Below are 25,153 nucleotides of genomic sequence, written 5' to 3'. Positions count from 1 at the left end.
GGCTGCTCGCCACCGCCAGCAGCTCATCTTTACTCAGGCCCGTGAACTTAGTGGGAGTCGGAGGCCCAACTCCAGGGCCCGAGCCGGGACTCGCTTCCCCCTTCTCCCCTTTCAGAGCCCCGTTCGTGTCCCCAGCCAGGCCCGCTGTCATCGGCAGCTTCTCCTGGTCTACTTCGTTCAGCTCGACCTCCTTAAGGCCCAGCTCAGCGTCCTTCATCCCGGCCTCAGAGCTCATGTTAGCGGCTCTCCAAAAACACTGCTGTCGGCCTTGAAACTAGAAAATACTGCCTCCCTCAGCCCCGTGATGCTGCAATACTGCTTCCCTCAGCCCCGTGAAGCTGCAATACTGCTTCCCTCAGCCCCGTGATACCGCAATACTGCTTCCCTCAGCCCCGTGAAGCTGCAATACTGCCTCCCTCAGCCCCGTGAAGCTGCAATACTGCTTCCCTCAGCCCCGTGATACCGCAATACTGCTTCCCTCAGCCCCGTGATACCGCAATACTGCTTCCCTCAGCCCCGTGATACCGCAATACTGCTTCCCTCAGCCCCGTGAAGCTGCAATACTGCCTCCCTCAGCCCCGTGAAGCTGCAATACTGCTTCCCTCAGCCCCGTGATACCGCAATACTGCTTCCCTCAGCCCCGTGATACCGCAATACTGCTTCCCTCAGCCCCGTGATACCGCAATACTGCTTCCCTCAGCCCCGTGATACCGCAATACTGCTTCCCTCAGCCCCGTGAAGCTGCAATACTGCCTCCCTCAGCCCCGTGAAGCTGCAATACTGCTTCCCTCAGCCCCGTGAAGCTGCAATACTGCTTCCCTCAGCCCCGTGAAGCTGCAATACTGCTTCCCTCAGCCCCGTGAAGCTGCAATACTGCTTCCCTCAGCCCCGTGAAGCTGCAATACTGCTTCCCTCAGCCCCGTGATGCTGCAATACTGCTTCCCTCAGCCCCGTGATGCTGCAATACTGCTTCCCGCAGCCCCGTGATACCGCAATACTGCTTCCCTCAGCCCCGTGAAGCTGCAATACTGCTTCCCTCAGCCCCGTGAAGCTGCAATACTGCTTCCCGCAGCCCCGTAATGCTGCTTCCTACAGCCCTCTAATACTATTGCTGTAATAATCCTGCTACAGTCCTCCAACACTACACCACAGAACTGCGTCCGTGCTCTCTGTAACAGATTAATTAGTTTCCAGACCGTCTCTCTTTCTCTGAGGAACCCCACCTCACTCCCTTCCCCTTTTAAAGGCTCTACCAGCCTCCTCCTCCATTTCCTCCTCGTCACTGCAAAATTTAAGGTGGAACTTCCAGTATTCACACTGCAGGAGAGTTACTAAAAATCTCAGGGGTACAACGACTTCAGGAAATATGGAGAGACTAGAGAAATTGGGATTATTCTGCTCTGAGTAGAGAAGGTTAGGAAAGGAGATATCCTTCTTGCATTTACCTTCTCTGGTCCTAATAGAATTTTCATGAGCTTTTCAGCCTCATTCTTCTAAATTCCAGTGACTGTAGCACACTGATCCAGCCTCTCTTCATATCTTAGTTCTGTCAATACAGAAATCAGTCTGATAAACCGTCATTGTACTCCCTCATAACTAGAACATCTTTTAGTGACAGTCACCAAAACTGGAAACAATACTTCATATTTGGTCTCACCAAGGCCCTGTGTAATTGATTAGATTAGTTACTGTGTGGAAACAGGCCCTTCGGCCCAACAAGTCCACACTGACCCTCTGAAGAGCAACTCACCCAGACCCATTCCCCTACATTTACCCCTTCACCTAACACTATGGGCAATTTAGCATGGCCAATTCACCTGACCTGCACATCTTTGGACTGTGGGAGGAAACCGGAGCACCCAGAGGAAACCCACGCAGACACAGAGAGAATGTGCAAACTCCACGCAGTGAGTCGCCTGAGGCAGGAATTGAACCCGGGTCTCTGGCGCTGTGAGGCAGCAGTGCTAACCACTGAGCCACCCAAAACTGTAGCAAGACACCCTTGTTCCTTTACTCAAAACCTCTCGCTATTAAGGTTAACAGATTATTTGCCTGCTGTAGCTGCATGCTTACTTCCAGTGATTGGTACACAAGGACACCTAGGCCTCTCTGTACCTCCCCTTTTCCCAATCTCTCACCAGTCAGATAATAATCTGCCTTTCTGGTTTTGCTACCAAGGTGAATAACCTCACATTTATCCATATTAAACTGCATATGCCAAGCATTTGCCCACTAATTCAATTTGTTCAAATCACACTGAAGCATCTCTGCAGCCTCCTCATGATTCAGCCTCTGTAAACTTAGAGACATTTAGTTCCCTATCTAAATCGTTCATGCATGTCGTGAATAGCTTGTGGCCAAACACTGATCCCTGACGTATCCCATTAATAACTGTCTGCCACTGGAAAATGACCTGTTTATTGCTACTTTTTGTTTCCTGTCTGCCAATCAGTTCTCTATCCATGTCACTACACTTTCTCTCACATATCCTTCCCCCCTCCCCCCCCCCAAACATCGAATGTATTTCAAAACACTAGTTAGCTTAGAGAAGATTTGATAGAGTTTTTCAAACTCATTAGGTGTCTAGCAGAGTGGACAAGGAGAAATTATTCTGTGCTAAAGACTCAAGAACCAGAAGGCACTGTAAAAGAAGCAATGCAAAGGTGAGATAAACTTTTCTCACATTGTGAGTACTTAGGATATGGAATGAACTGTCTGCAATTGAAAACAAAATAGCTATGTTCTAGTAGCCATGGCAGAAACATGGCTGTCAGATTATGTGGATATTACACCTGAATATTGTAGGGTGCAGGATATTTTAGGGAAGAAAAGATGGAGGGTGGCTCTGTTCATTAATGATAGCATGTACGCAAGAAAAAAGGACTACCTAGGTTTAGGGACAAGGTTGTAAAAAATGGTTTGAGTTGAGATGAGAAAAGATAAAAGCAATAAATCACTTGTAGGAATGGTATATGGATCCCAACATTCACCATTGTACTCCCTCATAGCTAGAACATCTTTTAGTGACAGTCACCAAAGCTGGAAACAATACTTCGTATTTGGTCTCACCAAGGCCCTGTGTAATTGTAGCAAGACATCCTTGTCCCTTTACTCAAAACCTCTCACTATTAAGGTTAACAGATTATTTGCCTGCTGTAGCTGCATGCTTACTTCCAGTGACTGGTACACAAGGCCACCCAGGAGATCAGAAAGGATAAAAGCAATAAGTCACTTGTAGGAATGGTATATGGATCCCAGCATTCACCACATGTTACAGTGGAGCTTAAATGAGCTTGTCAGGGAGGCAAAATGACAGGAATAGGAGAATTTACATACAGACTAAAAAATTCAGATGGGCAAAGATGAAACATTCATGGAACTTTTCCTGGATAGTTTCTTGGAACAGCATGTTATCAAGCCAATCGGAGAGCTGGCTATACTGAACCAGGTGCTGTGTAATAAAATACACTTAATTAATGATCTCATGGTAAAGGTGCCCAACAAAACAGCAAGCATAATGCAATTGAATCTTACATTCAGTTTGATGTAGGAATGAGTGTGTTTGAGACTATTTTTAAAATTTAGATAAGGGGAATTATCAAGACATGAAAGAGGAGCTGGCTGAAGTGAATTGGCAAATTAGGTTAAAGGCTATGTCAATAGATAGCAGAGACGATTTCAGAGTATCCAGATCAGGTACATTTCAACCAGCAAGAAAAGTTTCAAGGATGGATCTGCCATCTATGGCTAACGAGAAAGGTTAATGATAGTATCAAACGTAAAGAAAAGCAGATAATTGTGGAGCATTGAGTCAGAAAAGTGGGCAGCATATAAAAAAACATTCATAAAGAGAGAAATTAAGAAGCACAGCATGTCAGGCAGCATCTGAGGAGCAGGAGAGTCAACGTTTCAGGCAGCCTCATCAGGAATGAGGCTGTGAGCCAAGGGGGTGGTGAGATAAATGGGAGGGGTGGTAGGGCTGGAGGGGAAGATCTCTGAGAGTGCGATAGATAGATGGAGGTGGGGGTAATGGTGATGGGTCAGAGGGGAAGGTGGAGTGAATAGGTGGGAAGGAAGATGGACAGGTCATGAGGGCAGTGCCGAGTTGGAAAGTTGGATCTGGGACAAGGTGGGGGGAGGGGAAATGAGGAAACTGGTGAAATCCACATTGATGCCATGGGGTTGGAGGGTCCCAAGGTGGAGGATGAGGGGTTCTTCCTCCAGGCTTCAGGTGGTTAGGGAGTGGTGATGGATGAGGCCCAGGACTTGCATGTCCTTGGCGAAGTAGGAAGAGGGAGTTGAAGTACTCAGCCATGGGGCAGTGGGGTTGGTTGGTGTGGGTGTCCCGGAGATGTTCTCTGAAGCACTCTGTGAGTAGGCATTCTATCTACCCAATGTAGAGGAGACCGCATCAGGAGCAACAACATGTGTGGACATGCAGGTGAAACTTTGATGGATGTGGAAGGGTGAGGGGGGAGGTGTGAGTATGGGTTTTGCATTTCCTGCGGTGGCAGTAGGTGCTGGGAGTGGAGGGTGGGTTGGTGGGCAGGGGGCAGTGGATCTGACAAGAGAAAGTTGATAGGGGTGGGGAGAGAAATATAGGGGTGGTGGGGTCCATTTGTAAGTGAGCATTGATCCTATAGAAAGCAAGTCTGGAGATTGAATAGTGGAAAATAAAGAAACAGCAAGTGAATTGAACAGGAATTTTGCATCAAAATATAAATTGTTGGTGAAACTCAGCAGGCCTGTGGTGAGAAAAACAGAGTTAAAGTTTCAAATTCAGTGACTCTTCATCAGAATATGGGGGAGGGGGGTTTGCATCAGTCGCCATTATAAAGTAATATAAAATTGTATCAATTCTGCTGCATTGTATGTTTCTTCAAAGTGAATTGGCTTTAAGATGATTGAAGAATTTATTTGTAGAACTTTCCTTACCTGTATTGGCTATAACATGATTCTGGCCCCATGAGTTTAAATGGCGTGGCTATTGCACAATTTTCTTGTAATGCACGATCGCAAAACTATCAAGTTATATGAGAACTGACAGATATATGTTAATATCCCAGAAATAAATGTAAATCAGGAGATGAGAGGGAAGGAGGAACTCAGGAAAGTCACAATCACCAGGGAAGTGGCACTGAGTAAATTGTTGGAGCTGAGGGGTAACAGTTGTGTGAAAGGCAAATCCTGTTTGGCCAATCAAATTAAGTTCTTTGAAGAGGTAACACAAGCTGAGGATAATGGGGATCAACAGATATACTGTACTGAGATTTCCAGAATGCATTTAAAAGCTCATGGTTTAAGGGTTAAATATTAATGTGGATAGAAGATTGACTGGCTAACAGGAAGCAGATTTAAATGGAGGTTTCTCAGGTTGACAAGATGTATCAACTGGGGTGTCATTGGAATCAGTGATGGGACCTCATCTGTTTACAATTACTGTTGATGATTTGGATCATGGGACCAAAAGTCTGGGAAATGAATTTGCTTATGACACAAAGAAGAGAGAAAAATGAATTGTGAAGAGAACATAAGGTGCTTGCAAAGTCACTGAGACAGGTTAAGTGAGTGAGCACAGATGTGGCAAATGGAGTAATAATATGGAAAAATATGAAGTTGTCCATTTTGTCAGAAAGAATAAAGAAGCATTTCATCTAAATAGTGAGAGCTTGCAGAGCTCGTGAATATATCACAGAAAGTTAATATGTGGTACAGCAAGTAATTAGGAAAGCTAATTGAATGTTATTGTTTATCACAAGGGGAATTGATTGCAAAGGGAGGTTATGATTCATATATACAGGGCATTGGTGTGACTGCATTTGGAGTACGTATACAGTACTGGTCACTGTACTTACCTAAGGATCTTAATGTATCAGAAGGGAACACCATACTGTCAGAAGGTCTGTTCTGAGGGAGTGCCACACTGTCAAAGGGTCAGAACTGAGGGTGCACTGCATTGTCAGGGGTCACTACTGAGGAGAGTGCTGCACTGTCAGAGGTGTTATCTTTGGAAAAGACATTAAGCCAAGGCCCACTTGTAATGTTCTCCATGAAGCATTGTATTCCATGCACAACGTCAGGAAGCTGATCATGGCATTGATCCCTGGCTCTGGAAGTCGCTGCCTCACATGAGCCTTGGAGGCTTTCACAGCCAGCAAGAAAATGAGAGAGTACTTGGTTTTTTACCTGTTGATGATTCTGATTAGCAACTGAGCCAGATTCGCTCAAACAGGGAAACAGGTTCTGGGATCTTTCTGTGCACTGCACATTGCAACTAAAAGTAAATAGCAGGCTGGGCAGAGTTGAAAATCACACAACACCAGGTTATAGTCCAACAGGTTTAATTGGAAGCACTAGCTTTCGGAGCGCCACTCCTTCATCAGGTGTCCTCCACAACCACCTGATGAAGGAGCGACGCTCCGAAAGCTAGTGCTTCCAATTAAACCTGTTGGACTATAACCTGGTGTTGTGTGATTTTTAACTCTATACACCCCAGTCCAACACCAGCATCTCCAAATCATAGCAGGCTGGGGTTATTTGTCTCGCGAACAAGCTGGGGGAATTACCCTGAGCCAAAATCCTCCAAGAGCTGAGGCAGCCCTGATGGGCCAGTGGCTCCTTCCTGCACCATTCCAATTGTGTGTTTCAGAGGGAGAGAGTATGATTTACTTTGCCCTATTTGTGGTTAGGTGGGTGCCAGGTATTAAACACCATTCCCTGTGCTGACTGTGTGACTAAGCTGGGAGCCCAGTTCGTGCTTGCTCTGTTTAGCCAACTTGGAGTGCAGGTTCATAGCTCCTTGAAAGTGGAGTCGCAGGTAGATAGGATAGTGAAGAAGGCGTTTCCTTTATTGGTCAGAGTATTGAGTACAGGAGTTGGGAGGTCATGTTGCGGCTGTACAGTACATTGGTTAGGCCACTGTTGGAATATTGCGTGCAATTCTGGTCTCCTTCCTCTTGGAAAGATGTTGTGAAACTTGAAAGCATTCAGAAAAGATTTACAAGGATGTTGCCAGGGTTGGAGGATTTGAGCTACAGGGAATGGTTGAATAGGCTGGGGCTGTTTTCCCTGGAGCGTTGGAGGCTGAGGGGTGATCTTGTTGAGGTTTATAAAATCAAGAGGGGCATGGATAGGGTAAAAAGACAAAGTCTTTTCCCTAGGGTGGGGGCATCCAGAACTAGAGGGCATAGGTTTAGGGTGAGAGGGGAAAGTTGTAAAAGAGAACTAAGGGCCAACATTTTCACGCAGAGGTGGTACGTGTTTGGAATGAGCTGCCAGAGGAAGTGGTGGAGGCTGGTACAATTGCAACATTTAAAAGGCATCTGGATGGGTATATGAATAGGAAGGGTTTGGAGGGATATGGGCCGGCTGCTGGCAGGTGGGACTAGATTGGGTTGGGATATCTGGTCGGCATGGACGGGTTAGACCGAAGGTCTGTTTCTGTGCTGTACATCTCTATGACTATAACTCCTGACAGGGACAGAGTCTGAACGGGGAGGTTCCTCCTTAAGATTGTACCCCTGTCACAGACACAACTTGTTATTCCAAGTTTGTATTTTTGCAGCCAGAGGATCTTGTGTTTTGGAAATGTGAGCCTAGTATCAGCAACTTGTTTACTGTGATTAATGTCTCCGGTATTTACTGTGATTATTTACTGAGAGCCGTCCAGTTTTCACTGTGATCACTGTCTCCAGCGTTCACTGAGACTAGTGTCTCCAGTATTTACTGTTGATCAGTGTGTCAAATGTTTTGTGAAACCAGAAAAGGATGTACTGGCACGTGGAGGGGTGCAGAGGTTGTTCACTAAGTTGATTTTGGACTTGAGAGGGTTGGTTATGAAGAGAGATTGAGTAGATTGGGACTATATTCATTGGAATTTAGAAGAACTGGGGGGAGATCTTTTAGAAACATCCAAAATTACGAAGGGAATAGATAAGATAGAACCAGGGAGGTTGTTCCCACTGGCAGGTGAAACTAGACCTAGAGGGCACAGCCTCAAAATAAAGTGGAGCAGATTTAGGATTGAGTTGATGAGGAACTTCTTCACCCAAAGGGTTGCGAATCTGGAATTCTCTGCACAGTGAAGCAGTTGAAGCTACTGCATTGAATGTTGGATTATGTTAAGAAGGCAGGTAAGTGGAGCTGAATCCATGAAGAGATCAGCCATGATTTTATTGAATAGCAGAGCAGGCTCGATAGGGCATATGACCTACTCCTGCTCCTAGTTCTTATGTCCTGTGTTTGCTGAGACCACAATGTCCAGTATTTACTGGGATCAGTGTGTCCACTGTTCACTGAGACCAACGTCTCCAGTGTTTTCTCAGGACAATGTGTCCAGTGCCCAGATGCCACTGTGAGACCTTTATTTGGTCCTGAATCACTCACTCAGCTGGAGCCTCCCAACAAATACAGAGATGACCATTACCCTTGGGGGTAAGAGGGAAGCAGTGGAACCGATGAGGAGGGAAAGTACTGGTAGTGAAGGTGCTTGTGGGGAGAACTGGAATCTAGTAGAGTTTTCTTACTGCAACAGAGGTCTCCATGTGCCTAATCCCTAAGCTGCTTAGCCCCTGAGCTGCCTCCTGCGAGTGCCCAGCCCCCAAGCTGCCCCCTGCAAATGTTCAACCCGAATTGCCCCCCCCAAACACGGGAGCCCACCCCCTGAGCTGCCATCTGAGTGCCCATTCCCCTCCTCCCCCACCACACCTCTCAAAGGTGCCCAGTTTTCAGTCTCTCCAACTGCGAAATCAGACACTTGGTAAACAGGCCCAGAATCTGATGTTTGAGCCAGGCCAGGACTCATCAGCAGATTTAAGGTCACAGAAGCTGACAAACTGAAATAGAAACCATGTGTTTACAAGGCTGTGAGGTCACTGGAACCCTGCTCAATGTCAATTCATAACACATCACTCAGCCTCACTGGCCCCTGTGTTTTTATATCTTCCATGGATCCAATAGCCCCCATTATTCCACCTCTCTGTTCCTATTTTCATCATTCCCACTGCTATCTACACACATTCTATATGTGGTTATATGTCTCTATAAGTGTTTATATAGATATGGTTAAAAATCACACAACACCAGGTTATAGTCCAACAGGTTTATTTGAAGGCACCAGCTTTCGAAGCACTGTTTCTTCCTCAGGTGGTTGTGGAGCAGAATCATACAAGCACAGAATTTGCGGTAACTTCGAAATCTAGTGCCTCCAAATAAACTTGTTGGACTGTAACCTGGTGTTGTGTGATTTTTAACTTTGCCCACCCCAGCCCAACACCGGCATCTCCAAATTATATATAGATATGGCTCTATATCTATCCTGAATATGGATATACAGTTACCTCAGTCCCAATCTCCACACTGCAGTCTCACAACTCTCTGACTTCCTGTTAACCCACCTCTACTCCAAATCCTTTGCATGTTCAACTTGTTCTGATGATCTGACATTCTGTGCTTGCTCAGCTACTGTTCTCCCTGACCCATCCTCCCCCCGTTTCAAACCTGGATTGGTAAGAACTGCACAGGTGAGTGTGACTATCTATAATACTGTCCCCCCAGTCAGGTTGCAGGCACTTTCTCACAGGATCCATGAAAGGGGTCATAAATTTGATTTTTGCTGGGTTAAAATATTGAAGGTTGTGCAACTGAAGAGGATAAACATTTGTTTCAAAAACAGAATACTGTGGCACTGGAAAATTCAACTTTCAAAATGGACTTTCAAAATTGCTGGAAAAACTCAGCAGATCAGACAGCCTCTGTGACTAGAGATACAGAAGTGAATATCTCAGATTAGTTTGATCATAACAACTTTGTGTGACAGAAACCTGGTGTATTCCCTCTGTTTCTCTCCATCTTCATAGACACTGCCTGACTTTCCAGCGTTTTCTGTTTTTATTTCTAATACTAACCTTATATCGGATGCTGTATAAAATGGCAATTAAACACTTCAGTGCTGTGAGATTGATTTGAGTGTCACAAGGCTGGGGATGTTCTGAAGATGAAAAAACTCAGCATTGATGCACTAAACATGTTGTATCATGTTTACAAAGTGAAATTGGATCTGAAACCTCCAGCATCTGCCAGAAATATCTCCAAGGTTCCAAGGAAACTGTTGTCCAAGGTATAATCAACTTTCAGCTGTTTTTGTTAGTTCCAGAAACGGGCAAGTACACAGGCAGAGAGATAGAAAGGGACAGGCACACTGAGAGAGTGGGACACAGGCAGAGAGGGACAGAGTGCAGCAGAGAGGGACAGAGTGCAGCAGAGAGATAGAGAGGAACAGTCATAGAGATGCACAATATGAAAGCAAACCCTTCGATCCAACTTGTCTATGCTGATCAGATATCCTAAATTAATCTAGTCTTATTTGCCAGCACTTGGCCCATATCCCACTAAACCCTTCCTATTATATATCCATCCAGATGCCTTTTAAATGCTGTAAATGTATCTGCCTCCACCACTTCCTCTGGCAGCTCATTCCATACATGCGTGAAAAGGTTGCCCCTTAGTTCTGTTTTAAATCTTTCCCCTCCCACCCTAAACTTATACCCTGTAGTTCTGGACTCCCCACCCCAGGAAAAAGACCTTGACAGTCACACAGAGAGAATGAGAGTGGTCCCACAGACAGAGGGAGAGTGGGACAGAGAGATAGAAAGGGACAGGCAGATAAAGAGGAAGAGAGTGCTGGACAGAAAGATGGGAAGAGAACAGTGTAAGAAAAATACAGACATATAGAAATTAAAACTCACACAACTTTGTCCATCCCAGTCGAATACCGACCCCTCAACATTATAGAAATTAATACAGAGACAAAGAGATAAAGACAGTAACACAGAGACAGATGGTCAGAGATTAAGAGGTGGTCAGACAGAGAAAGAGAGATCGAGAGAGACAGATGGGGGGGTGTGGAGAGAGAGATAAAAAGAGAAAGGCAGAGCTGGAGAAAGCAAGAATGTAGGAACACGTTTTGGCTATTCAGCCTAGGAAGCCAGTTCTGCCATTTACTGAGATCATGGTTGGTCTGTGGGCCAACTCCATATACCCAGCTTTGGGCCATTTCCCTTCATACCTTTGCTTGACAAAAAAAAACTATCTAGCTCAGATTTAAAATTACCACCTTTCTGGGGAACGTGTAGATTTAGATTACATTACATTACAGTGTGGAAACAGGCCCTTCGGCCCAACAAGTCCACACCGACCCGCCGAAGCGCAACCCACCCATACTAAGGTAGAAGCTGAACATTATATTGAGATTGATCGATAAAATGAAACTGGCAGAACAATCTCAAAAAAAAACACAAGATCTGAGGATGCTGGAAACGGGAAATTGCTGGGAAAACACATCAGGTCTGGCAACATCTGTGGAGAGAAAGCAGAGTTAATGTTTCAGGTCCAGTGACCCTTGTTCAGTTCCGTTCAATTTTCCACAGATGCTGTCAGACCAGCTGAAATTTTCCGGCAATTTCTGTTTATGCACATGATCTCAATGCTGAGAAATGGGAGGTTACTTTGGACCAAAAGGGATAATGCGAAGCAGTGAAAATCTTGGAACATTGCAGATGTAAAATAGATCAATAACATGTCTGAGGAGGTCCAGAAAAGAACCCATGCCTCGTTAATGCTGGCGGTTTTATGTTTAGGACTAGAATACAGAGGGGTTAGATGTCACAGTTCAGCTGTACAAAGCCCTGGTTAAACTACGGTGGGAGCAGTTCTGGGCACTACACCTCAGGAAGGAGGGAGTGATCTTGGAGGGACTGCAGCAGAGGTTTACCAGAATGATCCACAGACCAAGGGTTACGCTACAAGGAAATATTCAACAAACTCGGAGTTATATTACCTTCAATTTGAGAAGGCTGAGAGGTGATTCGATCCAGGTTTTAAAAGGGAAACTGAGAGGAACTGATTAGGGAGTGCAGGACAGTGGGGTGGTGGGTGGGGGGAATGTGTTTAAATTCAGGTCAGATATTTCAGGAGTAAAGGTGGACAATACTGACACACACAGGGATGTTCTGAGATTTCAAAGTCTCTTTCACAAAGTGTAATTGTTACTTATAAATCTGAAATCGAGAAGAGTATTGTGTGAACCGATGGGATTAAAGGGGAAATGGAGCAAAGGTGGATATGTGGAGTTAGGTTACAGATCGTCTATCCTCTCGGTGAAGGGTCTTCTGTTCCTCAACAGAATGGCAGACAGCAAAAAAAGGGGATTTTTAGCCTATATCTGTCTAGCTGTCTCCCTCTTTACCTCAATGAGCCTAATTTTAATTCTGTGCAAGTAGGGTTACAAACTTACCCACCTCGGTCTCTCTTCCCCCTTTAGTCTCAATCTTTGTATGTTCATCCCTCACAATCAATCAGTCTTCTCTCAATTGCTTTGTTTGTGTGACCATGTGATTATGTCTGTCTGTCTCTCACTGTCTCTTTTACTCACTATATCTCCGACTCTCTCATTGCTGTCTGCAACTCTGTCTTTCTCTGATCAATGGGGAACTCCTGCTTCGACCAGGTTTCTAGGGGTTGAGCTCTGTCACATTGAGTTAGCATTGAGGCATCTCAGCTCAGTGAATATTTGATCATCTGAGGCATGACAAAAGGCTCATTAATCCCCAGTGGGAACACAGCCACACTGCATGCACTGAAACAGTATTGGCACTGTGTGAGATTAGTGCTGGCAACCACTGGCTCTGAGGAGGGGGAGGGGGAGAGGGAGAGAGCAAGCGAGATACTCAGGGCATTTGCAAACAATAAACAAACTGTAATGAATGTTCAGATCCCATCAGCGCAGATTGTCAATTTGAATTCAATGCACATAAATCTTAAAGTAAAAATATTTCAGTAGAAGTGACTGTGAAACTATCTGATGGAAACACTTCACAAGTGTTATTTCAGGACTAAAACCTGCCAGTCCTGCACCGTCCTCTCATCCCATACTGACTGAGCATTTACAGAGCTGTGCTATCCCAGTTCAACAAACGACTTTGGCAATAAATAAACCAGGCCTGAATGAGAAGCGATGGGAGTACAAGGGAACCAAAGGTTAACACAGGATTTATCAGGACTGTGAGTAATGCAGATTAAAATTGTGCAAGTCCAACGAAGCAAAAAGATCGTAACAAATTCTGCTCCAACAAGACACTGGATGGGAGTGGGGGTGGGGGAGGGGCTGGAGAGATGCATGGGAGAAAACCCTGAAGTCATTTGTCAGCCATCCAAGTCAACTGTCCAACTGCAGGGTGCATCACAGGAGAATATGATCGTGTCATTGCCTTTTGCATGCACCAAGAACAACAGCAGACCAGACCCCCAGCAAAGACTGGCCACTGAAGCCCGAATCTCCAGTGCCTTATCATCCTTCCCCATACGAGCTAACAGCAGAACCTTCCCAATCCCCGGGTGTAAGACATGGCTGAGTGGGGAGGAGGCTTCATCACTGAATAGGAAGCTTCTGGGTTCAAACCCCAGCCTGGTACTAACATTGGGAAAGCTGCACTATCAGAGGGTCAGTGCCAAAGGAGTGCAGCACTGTCAGAGGGTCAGTGCTGAGGGAGTGCTGCACTATTGGAGGGTCAGTGTTACGAGAGCACTGCACTGTTGGAGGGTCAGCACTGAAGGAGTGCTGCACTGTTGAAGGATCAGTGCTGAGGGAGTGCTGCCCTGTTGGAGGGTCAGAGCTAAGGGAGTGCCGCACTGTTGGTTGGTCAGTGCTGAGGGAGCGCTGCATTATCGGAGGGTCAGTGCTGAGGGAGTGCTGCACTATTGGAGGGTCAGTGCTGAAGGAGCGCTGCACTGTCGGAGGGTTAGCACTGAGAGAGCCCTGCATTGTCAGAGAGTCAGCGCTGAGGGAAAAACACCACATATCGGAGGGTCAACGCTGAAGGAGTGCCGCACTGATGGAAGGTCAGCACTGAAGGAGCGACACATTGTTGGAGGGTCAGCACTGAGTAAGTTTCACATGGTCAGAGAGAGGGTGACACTCTGAGGGACTGTGGTGAGGGCATGCTGTCTGGCAGACATAGAACATTGAGATACTGGAGCAGTATTAGAGGACCCACACCAAGGATAGAGAGAGAGAGAGAAAGAGAGCTGCCCCCTCGGGGATCACAGGGAAGAGAGCTGCCACATCAGGGGCTCACAGAGAGCTGCCTCATCAGGGGGGACAGACAGAAAGGGAGAGAGAGAGACTGCTGCCCCATCAGGAGGCCCCATCAGTTTTCATACAGCCAGAAACAGAGACCTTGTCCTCTCTCTTGTATGTATTTTAACCATCAGCCATCTATGGGATGAAAATGAGGGGAGGTCTCGATTTCTGGATCTAATGTTTATCTCTTCATCAAACACCAGAACAGATGGTCCTAGTGATGTTTGGAGAAATTTTCCAGCTCACTTCAGAATGTATTTTGATGGTTGTGGAACCCTTTGGGGAGCCCTGAGATTGTAAAAGGTGGTATATAAATGCAAATCTTCAGAAATGAAAATGTTGGCAAAGAGCAGGTGACCATGATGCTGAGGAAACAGTTATTTGGACTTCTGTCCCTCACTGAATACTTATTGGTTAATTATTTTACAGTAATTGGAATTATTATAACCACCATAAGTGACCTTTAAGCATAAAGCAAGATGCTGCAATTTTATTTCGGGATATTAATCTCAATGATTGCACTTCAAATTCAGTTGCAGCAAGGGATTTAAACTCAGTATTCAGTAAAAAAAAAACTGAACTTTGTGCCCCTCGATCAAAAGAGGTATTACTAATCACAGAAACTTTTCAGGAGTGTTGTCTAACTAAGAACTGATATTCGTAGATCACTGGTCAAAGCTGATAAAACTTCAAGGTTTGTTTTTCTGAGGTATTAAGTGATCCGATTAATATGGTAGGCTGGTCCAGAAAATTAAGTCACCTGGGATCCACAGTTGAGTTGCTAAGTTGGATGAAAAATTGGCTTGGTCATTGGAGACAGAGGTAGTTATGAATGGTGTTTTTCAGACTGGTAGTTTGTGACCCGTGGTGTTCTGCAAAGATCATTACTAAGACCTCTGTTGTTTGTAATCAATATAAATTATTGATGAAAAGTAGGTGGTCTGATTAGTAAGTTTGTAGACGACACACAAATTGGTGGAATTACAGATCGTGAGGATGGTTGTCAAAGGATACAGCAGGATATAGATCAGGGGTAAGTTGGGCAGAGAAATGGCAGATGGAGTTTAATCCGGCCAAGTGTTAAGTGAAGCGTTTTGGAAGGTCAAACGCTTGAGGAAAGTATACAGTAAATAGGAGGACCCTTAGGAGCATTGATATACAGAGGGATCTTGGGGTGCAAGTGTATAAAGCTCCCTGAAATTGCCACACAAGTGGATAAAATAGTAAAGAAGGCATACAGCATGCTCACCTTCATTGGTTGAGACACTGAGTATAAAACTATATCTAGGCCACATTAGAAGTATTGTGCACAGTTCTGGTCACCACACAATAGGAAGGATGTGGAGGCTTCGGAGACAATCCAAAAGGTTTATCAGGATGTTTCCAGCATTGGAATGTATTAGCTATAAGGAGATGTCGAATTGTTTTCGCTAGAGTGTCAGAGACTGAGGGGTGATCCGATAGAAGTATGTAAAAATGAAAGGGATGGATAGAGTGGAGTCTTTTTCTCAGGGTGGTTTTGATTTAAGGTGAGAGGTAAGTTTAAAGGAGATGTGTGAGGTGTGTACTTTACATAAAGATTGGTAGGTTCCTTGAAAGTACTGCCAGGCGAGATGATAAAAGCAGATATGATAGCAACTTTAAAATGTATTGAGAAAAACACATGAATAGGTAAGGAATAGAGAGACACAGACCATGTGCAGCAGATGGGATTAGTTAAGAATGGCATCATGGTCGGCACAGACATGGTGGGCTGACAGGCCTGTTCCTATGCTGTACTGTTTTTTGTTCTAAATGAACTTTCAGACAAAGGAGCAGTGTTTTGAAAGCTAGTGATTTCAAGTAAACCTGGACTGTAACCTGGTGTTGTGTGACTTCTGACTTTATCCAGCCCAATCCAACATCAGAATCTCCACACCTTGTTCGAAATGGTGGATGGTTTTGAAGGGCCTGAATGGCCTTATCTTTGCAATGGATAAGAAATCACTGAGGCCCACAGGGTGGCACAGCTGAGCAGAGGGCCCCAACTGGCTCAATAACACCATCTACTGGTGCAGCACATTCTTGCAGGTGTTCCACAGCATGGAGGCCACTCAGCCCATCTCCCTCCTATTCAGAGGGAGCGGTGATCTGAAAAAGGCCATTCAGTCCATCTAATGTTGGAAAAACCATTCTTTAATCTTATTTAATTTTTGATTGTGGACTGAATTAGAAAAAGAATGGAAGAAGTAATTCACAGAATCACAAATTGCTATAGCACAGAAGGTCATTCAGTCCATTGAGACTGAACTAGTTCCATTGCCTATAGCCAGTCTCCAGTCTTTTCCCCATATCTCCGTATACCAGAGAGACACCCTGCACAGAAACTGTCCCAGACACAAACACACACACACACAATGCATTCAGACACCATGCCCAGATACAGACATCCCATTCAGATGCTGCTGCACCTAGACACCCAACAGGTCGCCCAGACACTGCACCCATACAGACACTACACCCAGACACCCAACAGGTCACCCAGACGCTGCACCCATACAGACAGTACACCCAGACACCCAACAGGTCGCCCAGACACTGCACCCATACAGACACTACACCCAGACACCCAACAGGTCACCCAGACGCTGCACCCATACAGACACTAAACCCAGACACTGCACCCATACAGACACTACACCCAGACACACAACAGGTCGCCCAGACGCTGAACCCATACAGACACTACACCCAGACACTGCACCCATACAGACACTACACCCAGACGCTGCACCCATACAGACACTACACCCAGACACCCAACAGGTCACCCAGACACTGAACCCATACAGACACTACACCCAGACACCCAACAGGTCGCCCAGACGCTGCACCCATACAGACACTACACCCAGACACCCAACAGGTCGCCCAGACGCTGAACCCATACAGACAGTACACCCAGACACCCAACAGGTCGCCCAGACGGTGCACCCATACAGACACTACACCCAGACACCCAACAGGTCACCCAGACGCTGAACCCATACAGACACTACACCCAGACACCCAACAGGTCACCCAGACGCTGAACCCATACAGACACTACACCCAGACACCCAACAGGTCGCCCAGACGCTGAACCCATACAGACACTACACCCAGACACCCAACAGGTCGCCCAGACGCTGAACCCATACAGACAGTACACCCAGACACCCAACAGGTCACCCAGACGCTGAACCCATACAGACACTACACCCAGACACCCAACAGGTCGCCCAGACGCTGAACCCATACAGACAGTACACCCAGACACCCAACAGGTCACCCAGACGCTGAACCCATACAGACAGTACACCCAGACACCCAACAGGTCACCCAGACGCTGAACCCATACAGACAGTACACCCAGACACCCAACAAGTCACCCAGACGCTGAACACATACAGACAGTACACCCAGACACCCAACAGGTCGCCCAGACGGTGCACCCATACAGACACTACACCCAGACACCCAACAGGTCACCCAGACGCTGAACCCATACAGACACAACACCCAGACACCCAACAGGTCACCCAGACACTGCACCCATACAGACACTACACCCAGACGCTGAACCCATACAGACAGTACACCCAGACACCCAACAGGTCACCCAGACACTGCACCCATACAGACAGTACACCCAGACACCCAACAGGTCACCCAGACGCTGAACCCATACAGACAGTACACCCAGACACCCAACAGGTCGCCCAGACGCTGAACCCATACAGACAGTACACCCAGACACCCAACAGGTCGCCCAGACGCTGAACCCATACAGACACTACACCCAGACACCCAACAGGTCGCCCAGACGCTGAACCCATACAGACAGTACACCCAGACACCCAACAGGTCGCCCAGACGCTGCACCCATACAGACACTACACCCAGACACCCAACAGGTCGCCCAGACGCTGAACCCATACAGACACTACACCCAGACACCCAACAGGTCGCCCAGACGCTGCACCCATACAGACACTACACCCAGACACCCAACAGGTCACCCAGACGCTGAACCCATACAGACACTACACCCAGACACCCAACAGGTCGCCCAGACGCTGCACCCATACAGACACTACACCCAGACACCCAACAGGTCACCCAGACGCTGAACCCATACAGACACTACACCCAGACACCCAACAGGTCACCCAGACGCTGAACCCATACAGACACTACACCCAGACACCCAACAGGTCGCCCAGACGCTGAACCCATACAGACAGTACACCCAGACACCCAACAGGTCGCCCAGACGCTGAACCCATACAGACACTACACCCAGACACCCAACAGGTCACCCAGACGCTGAACCCATACAGACACTACACCCAGACACCCAACAGGTCGCCCAGATGCTGCACCCATACAGACACTACACCCAGACACCCAACAGGTCACCCAGACGCTGCACCCATACAGACAGTATACCCAGACACCCAACAGGTCGCCCAGACGCTGAACCCATACAGACAGTACACCCAGACACACAACAGGTCACCCAGACGCTGAACCCATACAGACACTACACCCAGACACCCAACAGGTCACCCAGACGCTGAACCCATACAGACACTACACCCAGACACACAACAGGTCGCCCAGACGCTGAACCCATACAGACACTACACCCAGACGCTGCACCAATACAGACACTACACCCAGACGCTGCACCAATACAGACACTACACCCAGACACCCAACAGGTCACCCAGACGCTGAACCCATACAGACACTACACCCAGACACCCAACAGGTCACCCAGACGCTGAACCCATACAGACGGTACACCCAGACACCCAACAGGTCGCCCAGACGCTGCACCCATACAGACAGTACACCCAGACACCCAACAGGTCGCCCAGACGCTGCACCCATACAGACAGTACACCCAGACACCCAACAGGTCGCCCAGACGCTGCACCCATACAGACAGTACACCCAGACACCCAACAGGTCACCCAGACGCTGAACCCATACAGACACTACACCCAGACACCCAACAGGTCACCCAGACGCTGAACCCATACAGACACTACACCCAGACACCCAACAGGTCACCCAGACGTTGCACCCATACAGACACTACACCCAGACACCCAACAGGTCACCCAGACGCTGAACCCATACAGACAGTACACCCAGACACCCAACAGGTCACCCAGACACTGCACCCATACAGACACTACACCCAGACGCTGAACCCATACAGACACTACACCCAGACACCCAACAGGTCGCCCAGACGCTGCACCCATACAGACACTACACCCAGACACCCAACAGGTCACCCAGACGCTGAACCCATACAGACACTACACCCAGACACCCAACAGGTCGCCCAGACGCTGAAACCATACAGACACGACACCCAGACACCCAACAGGTCACCCAGACGCTGAACCCATACAGACAGTACACCCAGACACCCAACAGGTCACCCAGACACTGCACCCATACAGACACTACACCCAGACGCTGAACCCATACAGACACTACACCCAGACACCCAACAGGTCGCCCAGACGCTGCACCCATACAGACACTACACCCAGACACCCAACAGGTCACCCAGACGCTGAACCCATACAGACACTACACCCAGACACCCAACAGGTCGCCCAGACGCTGAACCCATACAGACAGTACACCCAGACACCCAACAGGTCGCCCAGACGCTGAACCCATACAGGCAGTACACCCAGACACCCAACAGGTCACCCAGACGCTGAACCCATACAGACACTACACCCAGACACCCAACAGGTCGCCCAGACGCTGAACCCATACAGACACTACACCCAGACCCCCAACAGGTCACCCAGACGCTGAACCCATACAGACAGTACACCCAGACACCCAACAGGTCGCCCAGACGCCGAACCCATACAGACAGTACACCCAGACACCCAACAGGTCACCCAGACGCTGCACCCATACAGACACTACACCCAGACACCCAACAGGTCACCCAGACGCTGAACCCATACAGACAGTACACCCAGACACCCAACAGGTCACCCAGACGCTGAACCCATACAGACAGTACACCCAGACACCCAACAGGTCGCCCAGACGCTGAACCCATACAGACACTACACCCAGACACCCAACAGGTCGCCCAGACGCTGCACCCATACAGACACTACACCCAGACACCCAACAGGTCACCCAGACGCTGAACCCATACAGACAGTACACCCAGACACCCAACAGGTCGCCCAGACGCTGCACCCATACAGACACTACACCCAGACACCCAACAGGTCGCCCAGACGCTGAACCCATACAGACAGTACACCCAGACACCCAACAGGTCGCCCAGACGCTGAACCCAGACAGTACATCCAGACATCCTAGACAGACATCCCACACAGCTGAAAATGTGTTGCTGGAAAAGCGCAGCAGGTCAGGCAGCATCCAAGAAGCAGGAGAATCGATGTTTCGGGCATAAGCCCTTCTTCAGGAATAAGCCATTCCTGAAGAAGGGCTCATGCCCGAAACGTCAATTGTCCTGTTCCCTGGATGCTGCCTGACCTGCTGCGCTTTTCCAGCAACACATTTTCAGCTCTGATCTCCAGCATCTGCAGTCCTCACTTTCTCCTCGAAGATATCCCACACAGACAAAACAAATTCAGTGTACAGAGTTGAAAGCATTTTAATGTTCTGTTATAATATGTTAGTCTTAGAAACTGCTGTTTTCCTTGCTGAAGCCGTTTCTTCTCCCTATAAGGCCCCTCGTCATAATTACAACAAGACAAAAGGCTAGCTTTTAACATTTCGACCTAAATGATGGAAGGACCAGGGCCCCATGCAAGATCTTCTACTCTCTCATCCCACAGGACATGGGGGCAGGGGGGTTGGGGGAAGGTGGAACCACTGAACCTGGGATAGAGTGGAGAGACCTCATGCTGATCCTTCCCACCACCCTGCTGAAACTGAGCAAGCAACCAGGGATAAAACTACAGGGAGAAAACTACAGGGATATAAAGCTATGGAATTAAAAACACCCCCATTTCCTGCATGGAGATGGAAACTGAATTTGATCCAAGCAGTGTTTCAAGTGACCCATGTCAGCCAGCAGTCCCCAGTTCCCATCTCACATTGATCGTCATACATAAAACCATCATGATTCAACATCCAAAGATAATTTGTGTAAGTGAAGAGATCAGCAGACCCAAAGGCAGAATCAGTCACAGAGACGTGGAATTTAATCCCAAAGGGAACACTGCCTATCATGTAGAGTCTAGGATATAGTGACTCACAGGTCATGGTGACCGTCCAGAGACACTGACCATTGCAATATAATGGCCATCCAGAGACACTGACTATCACAACATAGTGACTGTAACAACATAGTGACTGTCCAGAGACGCCAACCAGGCTAGATACATTGTCCATTGATTCCACTGCTGACCACCTTCTATTCCTCACTGACCTCAGCAGCAGGTCTGAGTGGATATTAACTCCTGTCATTCACATACACACACTCAAAAAATGTCCCACGCACCACCAATACATTTTTTTTCCAATCAGAAACTCCACAGTAGTGGAGCTGGCCCCTGGTCAGGTACAAGAGCTGATTCCTAATCAGACTACACCCTCTCAGTTATAGCAGGCTTATAGTGAGCCCAATGCTCTCTTGCACTTGAGTTTCTGGTCCACAATAGGAACTTCACTCGTTGCCACCCGTGCCCCCCCCCCCACCTCCCGTTACTACCCGTGACCCCCCCCACCCACCCACCCCACCTCCCGTTACTACCGTTCTCCCAGACCCCTGACAAGGGGCAGTACCCACAGCTGAGATGAAGGCATCTCAACAAGACCAACTGTGGAGCTGATACTGTCAGTTCCAGCAGCAGCACAGATACACAGACACCAACGACTTAGAGCCATGCTCAATCTGGGATTGGTGGGGCTGGATTTAGTTTGCAGTGAGGGTTAAACTGGTTGAGGAAATGGAGCAGGAAAGTTCAGGTTACAACCAATAATAATGTGGCACTGACCATGGGAAGCCAGAACTTCAGCCCTACGGGCCCAAAGCACTAGGGGAGCCCTCTACAGAGGCGGGGACTAGGCTGCAGTGTGAAAGGGGCTCTGTGCAGAGGTGGGGGGAAGAAGCTGCAGTGTGAGGGGAGCTCTGTCCCGAGTGGGAAAGGGGCTGCAGTGGGAGGAGAGCTGTATGCGGGGGGTGGGGGGGAATGGGGCTGCATGTGAAGGGAGCTCTGTATAGAAAGGGGGAGGAGGGACTGCAGTGTCAGGAGAGCTCCATACAGAGATGGGAAGGAGCTGCAGTGTGAGGGGAGCTCTGTACAAGGGAGAGAAGGGGCTGAAGAGTGAGGAGAGCTGTGTGTGTATAGGGGAGGTGAGGGGCTGCAATGTGAAGACAACTCTGTACGGGGGTGGGGGGGGAACGTCTGTGTACACAGAGGGGAACTCCGTACAAAGAGGGGAAGATGCTGCAGAGTGAGGGGCGCTTTGTATAGAGGTGGGGAAGGGGCTGCAGTGCAAGGAGAGCTGTCCCAAGTGGGGGAAGGGGCTGCAGTGTGAGGAGAGTTCGGTGTGTATAGGGGAGGTGAGGGGCTGCAATATGAGGAGAACTCCCTACCAAGCAGGGAAGGGGCTGAAGAGCAAGGGATGCTCTATACAGAGAGGGCAATGGGCTGCAGTGTGAGGAGAGCTCTGTACAGAGGGGGCAATGGGCTACAGTGGGAGGAGAGCTCTGTACAGAGGGGGGAAGGGGCTGCAGTGGGAGGGGAGCTCTGTACAGAGGGGGGAAGGGGCTGCAGTGTGAGGAGAGCTCTGTACAGAGGGGGGGAAAGGGGCTGCAGTGTGAGGGGAGCTCTGTACAGAGGGGGGGAGAAGGGGCTGCAGTGTGAGGGGAGCTCTGTACAGACGGGGGGAGAAGGGGCTGCAGTGTGAGGGGAGCTCTGTACAGAGGGGGGAGAAGGGGCTACAGTGGGAGGAGAGCTCTGTACAGAGGGGGGAAGGGGCTGCAGTGGGAGGGGAGCTCTGTACAGAGGGGGGAAGGGGCTGCAGTGGGAGGAGAGCTCTGTACAGAGGGGGGAGAAGGGGCTACAGTGGGAGGAGAGCTCTGTACAGAGGGGGGGAAAGGGGCTGCAGTGGGAGGGGAGCTCTGTACAGAGGGGGGAAGGGGCTGCAGTGTGAGGGGAGCTCTGTACAGAGGGGGGAAGGGGCTGCAGTGTGAGGGGAGCTCTGTACAGAGGGGGGGGAAGGGGCTGCAGTGTGAGGGGAGCTCTGTACAGAGGGGGGAAGGGGCTGCAGTGTGAGGGGAGCTCTGTACAGAGAGGGGGGAAGGGGCTGCAGTGTGAGGAGAGCTCTGTACAGAGGGGGGAGAAGGGGCTGCAGTGTGAGGGGAGCTCTGTACAGAGGGGGGGAGAAGGGGCTGCAGTGTGAGGGGAGCTCTGTACAGAGGGGGGAGAAGGGGCTGCAGTGTGAGGGGAGCTCTGTACAGAGGGGGGGAGAAGGGGCTGCAGTGTGAGGGGAGCTCTGTACAGAGGGGGGAGAAGGGGCTGCAGTGTGAGGGGAGCTCTGTACAGAGGGGGGGAGAAGGGGCTGCAGTGGGAGGGGAGCTCTGTACAGAGGGGGGAAGGGGCTGCAGTGTGAGGAGAGCTCTGTACAGAGGGTGGAAGGAACTGCAGTGTGAGGGGAGCTCTGTACAGAGGGGAGAAGGGGCTGCAGTGTGAGGGGAGCTCTGTACAGAGGGGGGGAGAAGGGGCTGCAGTGTGAGGGGAGCTCTGTACAGAGGGGGGAGAAGGGGCTGCAGTGTGAGGGGAGCTCTGTACAGAGGGGGGAGAAGGGGCTGCAGTGTGAGGGGAGCTCTGTACAGAGGGGGGAGAAGGGGCTGCAGTGTGAGGGGAGCTCTGTACAGAGGGGGGAGAAGGGGCTGCAGTGTGAGGGGAGCTCTGTACAGAGGGTGGAAGGAACTGCAGTGTGAGGGGAGCTCTGTACAGAGGGGGGAGAAGGGGCTGCAGTGTGAGGGGAGCTCTGTACAGAGGGGGGAAGGGGCTGCAGTGTGAGGAGAGCTCTGTACAGAGGGGGGAAGGGGCTGCAGTGGGAGGGGAGCTCTGTACAGAGGGGGGAAGGGGCTGCAGTGTGAGGGGAGCTCTGTACAGAGGGGGGAGAAGGGGCTGCAGTGTGAGGGGAGCTCTGTACAGAGGGGGGAGAAGGGGCTGCAGTGTGAGGGGAGCTCTGTACAGAGGGGGGGGAAGGGGCTGCAGTGGGAGGGGAGCTCTGTACAGAGGGGGGGAGAAGGGGCTGCAGTGTGAGGGGAGCTCTGTACAGAGGGGGGAGAAGGGGCTGCAGTGTGAGGGGAGCTCTGTACAGAGGGGGGGAGAAGGGGCTGCAGTGTGAGGGGAGCTCTGTACAGAGGGGGGAGAAGGGGCTACAGTGGGAGGAGAGCTCTGTACAGAGAGGGGAAGGGGCTACAGTGTGAGGAGAGCTCTGTACAGAGGGGGGAAGATGCTGCAGTGTGAGGAGAGCTCTGTACAGAGGGGGGAAGATGCTGCAGTGTGAGGGGAGCTCTGTACAGAGGGGGGAAGGGGCTGCAGTGTGAGGGGAGCTCTGTACAGAGGGGGGAAGGGGCTGCAGTGTGAGGGGAGCTCTGTACAGAGGGGAGAAGATGCTGCAGTGTGAGGGGAGCTCTGTACAGAGGGGGGAAGGGGCTGCAGTGTGAGGGGAGCTCTGTACAGAGGGGGGAAGGGGCTGCAGTGTGAGGGGAGCTCTGTACAGAGGGGGGAAGGTGCTGCAGTGTGAGGGGAGCTCTGTACAGAGGGGGGAAGGGGCTGCAGTGTGAGGGGAGCTCTGTACAGAGGGGGGAAGGTGCTGCAGTGTGAGGGGAGCTCTGTACAGAGGGGGGAAGGGGCTGCAGTGTGAGGGGAGCTCTGTACAGAGGGGGGAGAAGGGGCTGCAGTGTGAGGGGAGCTCTGTACAGAGGGGGGGAGAAGGGGCTGCAGT

The 25,153-nt window shown here is 49.3% G+C and overlaps 1 protein-coding gene across 1 annotated transcript in view; it reads right to left on the bottom strand.

Annotated features, from left to right (window-relative positions):
• LOC140457198 (amino acid transporter heavy chain SLC3A2-like) overlaps positions 1-1,232 on the bottom strand; it is a 22,366-nt gene extending 21,134 nt beyond the window's left edge. Inside the window, exon 1 of the mRNA XM_072551260.1 lies at positions 1-1,232. This exon is cut by the window's left edge and continues 207 nt beyond it. Coding sequence (XP_072407361.1) covers positions 1-235 — 235 coding nt within the window. The 5' untranslated portion in view covers positions 236-1,232.
• Positions 1,233-25,153: the final 23,921 nt, after the last annotated feature.

Source organism: Chiloscyllium punctatum, chromosome 31, assembly GCF_047496795.1.
Source record: "Chiloscyllium punctatum isolate Juve2018m chromosome 31, sChiPun1.3, whole genome shotgun sequence".
In the NCBI taxonomy this organism is placed as follows: Eukaryota; Metazoa; Chordata; class Chondrichthyes; order Orectolobiformes; family Hemiscylliidae; genus Chiloscyllium; species Chiloscyllium punctatum.
Note: the sequence above shows the minus strand (reverse complement) of the source record. Positions and strands in the feature narration are given on the sequence as shown.